Source organism: Dermacentor albipictus, unplaced genomic scaffold (genome assembly GCF_038994185.2).
Source record: "Dermacentor albipictus isolate Rhodes 1998 colony unplaced genomic scaffold, USDA_Dalb.pri_finalv2 scaffold_17, whole genome shotgun sequence".
Classification (NCBI taxonomy): Eukaryota; Metazoa; Arthropoda; class Arachnida; order Ixodida; family Ixodidae; genus Dermacentor; species Dermacentor albipictus.
Window position 1 is genome coordinate 10,443,709 of NW_027225571.1, and position 6,182 is coordinate 10,449,890.

Consider the following 6,182-nt stretch of genomic DNA (forward strand, 5'->3'; position numbering starts at 1 on the left):
CCTAGTTGATTATCCGTAAAGCTTTCTTCTGAAGCCGTACCACAGGCTCCAAGTGTGTTTTGTATGCAAATCCCCAGGCTTCAATACAGTAGGCTAAGTGAGAATGAACGAGACAAAAATGCAAGGTTCTCAACGTTTGGAAACTGAAATTACTCCGCACATTTGTAGATACTAAGCATGCGGAAGAGACCTTACCACACAGCCTATCGATATGAAGCTTCCAGTTCAGAGCGGAATCAAGGGTTACCCTTAAGTAGAGCACTGAGTCGACCTTTTCTATTTCATCACGGCAAATCGTAATGCGGCATGGCTCCTCAAAAGGCTTTTTTCTTAAACTTGCCTCGCTGTGCATGCATTCATAAAACTCAAGACACCTATTAAGATTAACAAACACCCTTGCAAACCACCTCTGCAAGCAATAATTGTACAAAGGCTTGGCACCTTGGAAGCGAAATTTATTTTGGATTATTTCAAAGACGTTCCTGTCGAAGTTGCAACAACGCAACGAGGGCGCTTATTAATTTCTCGACCTTCAACGGGTCGCCAAAAAGGCGAAACCAAAGTGTCGATTTCCTCTAGATCCGACCGGCGTCCTTCACCGATCACTGGGGTCACTTGCGTCTGCCACTTTTCGCGGCCTTGGCAGCACTCGTCCGCTTGGCCCGCCGTGATCTCGAGGAAGATCTGCTTGCCGCCATCTTGGACTTGGCACGCCTGCCTCCACGGCTCGACGAGGAGCGGTGGCTACGGGCGTGGCGGCGCCGTCTCCCGCCAGTCTTGGCTGCCGTGCTCGCTGCAGACGAGGTGCTCAGGGAGCGGTGGCGTCGGCTGCGGCGTCCCCGCTTTCTCCCGTGGGTGCTCTCCGAGCTGGTGCGGGACGTCCCTCGGTGACTGCCTCTGTGCTTGCGGCCACCTCGGCCGCGGCCGGACGAGTGTCGAGATCCGCCACGGCTCCTTCCCCTCCTGGCATGGTGGTGGCTGCTGCTGGCGTGGGAGTGATTACGCGAGCGGTGCCGTCGCTTCGTAGCCCTGGCAGCGACCGAGGAGGCATCTGTGGGAGAGGAGCTCCGTGGGTGCGTCTTGCGGCTCACAGGCGCCTTTTGTGAAAGTCCCTTGCTGGTGGACGGGACGTTCACGTCGGCGTCGCGTGCCGCTTCATCGGAGGCCTTCCTCACCTTGGCCGAAGCCGTGGTCGCGTTGGCTTTCGGCGTTCCTGGTTTCACAGACCGGGACCCCGTCGTTGGTTTGGACGGGTCCTTGGCAGTCCTTCCTCGCGGCCGCTTGACGACGGGTGCCTCTTCGGATGGACTGCCCCCGTCGTCGGCAGCAGCCGGCTTCCGCTTCGCCCGGGTCTTCCTGGGCGGGGCCGCTTCCTTCTCGGCTTGACCCTCCTCGAGCGTCATGGCGGCGGGGCTCAGCGTCCTCCTCGCTCGGCGTCAGTTCTCCGCGGCCACTGGCTCGACCCGGCGTCGTCCTCGGCCGTCGAGCTCACCGGGAATCGGGTGGAAGGCCGGGCCTCACGGCGAGCAGCGCCCGCAGTTTCGAGAACGGCCGCCTGCCGTGGTCTCAGCCGGGGCTGCTCTGGCCACTCGAGCTGCCTTCGCGAGCCCTGTGCAACGGCGCGCGGAGGGGCGGGCTTTTTTTCTCCTTCGTCGTGCCAATCATCTCGCGAGCGGCGCCAGCTTTTGCAGCCTCACACTGCTGTGGATTGTTAGCAATGTTAATTCGAACGCCGTAAACAATACGTAGTGCCTATTAAAAGTAGGGATTAATTCACAATGATAATTATTACCGAATGCTGATGGAACAAATCACAAGTTAGAATTGTACTCGTAAATTTCATAAAAGCGCGTGTTCCTGAAAGAAGCTGTGCAGTGCTGCTGTAACACAAAATTGTGTTTTAACTCTCAATTTAACGATAGAAAATGTTCCTTTTTTTTCTAGAACTCGGAAGAAGATTCTAGATCTCGGAAAAAGAAAAAAGAAAAAAGACACCGGAACAGAACTTCTTCTTCGTGGGTCTTGGCGGTAAAAAACATGTCCAAAGTCTTATTTTTGCACTTACTTATGGCTTTTGCTATTTTTCCTAGTTCCAGTTCCTTGCAGAGGGACACAGCCTGAGATTTCACCCTAGCCGGCTTGAGGCCTGCCCATCTTATTGCGCGACCTGAGAGCGCTGGTGATTATCTTCAGGGTGCATATCTTGCTTAGTCATGATGTGCTGCGATCGGCAGCAAAGGAACATCCGTTCCGGCCAAGAAGGTCTCACGTAGAACATCCCGGCCCAGCACCACGGAGTAGCGCACGACCGTTTACAACGGCGCGGGATTTCTTTCCACTCTTATTCTTTGCAGAGCCGCTAAAGAAAATCTGCAAAAATGCAGACTGATATGTCTGGGTGCATAATTTTGTAGTTGCTCAACCACGCTGAGAGCGATCGGCCCTTGAAAGCGGTGCATGACTCCAGACGAACTGTGAAGTAACGTTCCGAGCTTCTCATCAGACCATCCTCAAGAGATGCCGAAAAGGTGGATCTACAAAATGTGTTACGAGGACTGCAAAGCTCAAAAGCCAGACGTTTTGCCAGAAGTTTTGTGGGAAAAGAGCAGAATGAACCTATCCTTCACGAAATCCATGAACTGCTTCACGGCATGGCATGAGCGATAAACTGGTCTTAGTGTTTTTTTTTGCTTTCTATCCGTAGAACGCTGACTTACCAACCATTTATTTTTTCAGACACTACTCCTTGGTTGTTTATCATTGCAATCTGTATCCTGAATTTCCTTTGTATTATTGTTTTTCTAGGTATCATGTTTTTTTATGCGTTGTAGAGCTTTTATGCGTTGTAGAGCTTTTATGTTTGACGTAATTATTATTATCTTTGGCAACGTATCTTTTTGGAATGAGCACATGCCTATGCAAAATATGTTATGATGCAATGTGCGCTGGAATATTATTTGTAGTGATATTGTACTGAAGACCTAGAAAGAAAGGAACATTGTCTATCGCTAAAGAAAAAGTTAAAACACAACTTTCTGTTAAAGCAGCACCACACAGTTTGTCCCAGGAACACGCGCTTTTATGAAATCCACGAATGCATTTCTAACTTGTGATTTGTTCCATCAGCATTCGGTAATAATAATCATTGTGAATTAATCCCTACTTTTAATAGGCACTACGTATTGTTTACGGCGTTCGAATTAACATTGCTAACAATCCACAGCAGTGTGAGGCTGCAAAAGCTGGCGCCGCTCGCGAGATGATTGGCACGACGAAGGAGAAAAAAAGCCCGCCCCTCCGCGCGCCGTTGCACGGGGCTCGCGAAGGCAGCTCGAGTGGCCAGAGCAGCCCCGGCTGAGACCACGGCAGGCGGCCGTTCTCGAAACTGCGGGCGCTGCTCGCCGTGAGGCCCGGCCTTCCACCCGATTCCCGGTGAGCTCGACGGCCGAGGACGGCGCCGGGTCGAGCCAGTGGCCGCGGAGAACTGACGCCGAGCGAGGAGGACGCTGAGCCCCGCCGCCATGACGCTCGAGGAGGGTCAAGCCGAGAAGGAAGCGGCCCCGCCCAGGAAGACCCGGGCGAAGCGGAAGCCGGCTGCTGCCGACGACGGGGGCAGTCCATCCGAAGAGGCACCCGTCGTCAAGCGGCCGCGAGGAAGGACTGCCAAGGACCCGTCCAAACCAACGACGGGGTCCCGGTCTGTGAAACCATGAACGCCGAAAGCCAACGCGACCACGGCTTCAGCCAAGGTGAGGAAGGCCTCCGATGAAGCGGCACGCGACGCCGACGTGAACGTCCCGTCAACCAGCAAGGGACTTTCCCAAAGGCGCCGAAAGTGAGCCGCAAGACGCACCCACGGAGCTCCTCTCCCACAGATGCCTCCTCGGTCGCTGCCAGGGCTACCAAGCGACGGCACCGCTCGCGTAGTCACTCCCACGCCAGCAGCAGCCACCACCATGCCAGGAGGGGAAGGAGCCGTGGCGCATCTCGACACTCGTCCCGCCGCGGCCGAGGTGGCCGCAAGCACAGAGGCAGTCACCGAGGGACGTCCCGCACCAGCTCGGAGAGCACCCACGGGAGAAAGCGGGGACGCCGCAGCCGACGCCACCGCTCCCTGAGCACCTCGTCTGCAGCGAGCACGGCAGCCAAGACTGGCGGGAGACGGCGCCGCCACGCCCGTAGCAACCGCTCGTCGTCGAGCCGTGGAGGCAGGCGTGCCAAGTCCAAGATGGCGGCAAGCAGATCTTCCTCGAGATCACGGCGGGCCAAGCGGACGAGTGCTGCCAAGGCCGCGAAAAGTGACAGACGCAAGTGACCCCAGTGATCGGTGAAGGACGCCGGTCGGATCTAGAGGAAATCCACACTTTGGTTTCGCCTTGGCGACCCGTTGAAGGTCGAGAAATTAATAAGCGCCCTCGTTGCGTTGTTGCAACTTCGACAGGAACGTCTTTGAAATAATCCAAAATAAATTTCGCTTCCAAGGTGCCAAGCCTTTGTACAATTATTGCTTGCAGAGGTGGTTTGCAAGGGTGTTTGTTAATCTTAATAGGTGTCTTGAGTTTTATGAATGCACGCACAGCGAGGCAAGTTTAAGAAAAAAGCATTTTGAGGAGCCATGCCGCATTACGATTTGCCGTGATGAAATAGAAAAGGTCGACTCAGTGCTCTACTTAGGGGTAACCCTTGATTCCGCTCTGAACTGGAAGCTTCATATCGATAGGCTGTGTGGTAAGGTCTCTTCCGCATGCTTAGTATCTACAAATGTGCGGAGTAATTTCAGTTTCCAAACGTTGAGAACCTTGCATTTTTGTCTCGTTCATTCTCACTTAGCCTACTGTATTGAAGCCTGGGGATTTGCATACAAAACACACTTGGAGCCTGTGGTACGGCTTCAGAAGAAAGCTTTACGGATAATCAACTAGGCTAGCTTTACTACACCGTCAAGTAATCTTTTTTTGCGAACAGCATCATGTCATTATCGCACCTGCGAGATTACCGCGTTGCCTCATTAGTATGCTCGATAACGAGATGCAACACGCCATTTCTTGCCACTATCTTCAATGAATCGGCATTTAACAGTCGCTCAGACTTCTTCGAGAAATTTCTCGTGCTGATATGTCACAACCAGTACGGCCAGCGACCCATACATTATATAGGTGTCAAAATATGGAACTCGCTTCCTGAAAACATTAGGCAGTCAGCAAAGTTTAATACTACTGTAAAAGAACTCTTTCTTCGCGATCTAATTTGGTTAGCCTTTAACGAAAGTTATAATGATGGCAACAAATGGATACAGCGTAGCTGTTACGCTTTCTTGTTGTTTCTACGTACGTATGTGTTTATGGATGTGTAGTCACGTAAGTGTCAATGCCGATGTACCCTTGTTTTTACTCGACACACCGCGCATCAAATGTATATTGGCCTTGCGCTCCACCACAAGAAAAGCTGGCGCCACCGTCGGCGGGACGGCTATTAGGGATCACGTGGACATAGCGGCCGCGTCGTCTTCTTCGGGAGCGTCGAAGCGAGCTGAAAACGAGTTTAAATTCCCTCGTACGCTGCGGTCCTCATTTAGTGGCGAGATTTTCCCTCTTCGAGTGCCTCCTTTACAAGGATTGAAAGCACCACAATAGGTAGTGGCTGCCTTTGAAGGGGCGCAACATGGTAGGCTACTGCTCGGGGCCGCCGTGCCGGACGCACACAACGGAGCCCTGCGTCCGCCTTATTCACACGTAGCCGCAAGACAAGAAGCTGCGTGAAGCTTGGCTCGCGAAACATAAAACCGGCAGACAGCCATCGGCTACAACTCGGGTGCGGAGCAAGCACAGACGCGAGGAAGATTTCTTATACGCCGCTGGGACTGCGAAATTCGGAAAACGCGCACTGAGACGCTCGCCCGAGTCCGCTGCCCGACTCATGTCATGGAGCTTTGGTCTATGAATTGTCGATGCTAAAGATATTGGCAAGTTCACTGGAGTGGAAAGGGAGCGGTAAGAAGCACATTAAAGAAAAGCATGGCATATGGTCATGTTTGTGTTATGACTTAATGCACTGGATTACAAAAAAAAAAGAAGCAGCAGGAAATCGCACGCTGAGAACATCGATAAACATAGAGTGTGACCCAACCCGAGAAAGAATATTGAAACGTCCAAGATTTCAGAATAAAAAGAAAGATTGAATCG

The 6,182-nt window shown here is 52.6% G+C and overlaps 1 protein-coding gene across 1 annotated transcript; it reads right to left on the reverse strand.

Annotated features, from left to right (window-relative positions):
* Nucleotides 1-611: 611 nt before the first annotated feature.
* On the reverse strand, nt 612-1,403 carry LOC139052064 (micronuclear linker histone polyprotein-like). Its single transcript, XM_070529132.1, has one exon. The coding sequence runs from the start codon at nt 1,401-1,403 to the stop codon at nt 612-614; it is 792 nt and encodes a 263-aa protein (XP_070385233.1).
* Between the last annotated feature and the right edge of the window lie 4,779 nt (nt 1,404-6,182).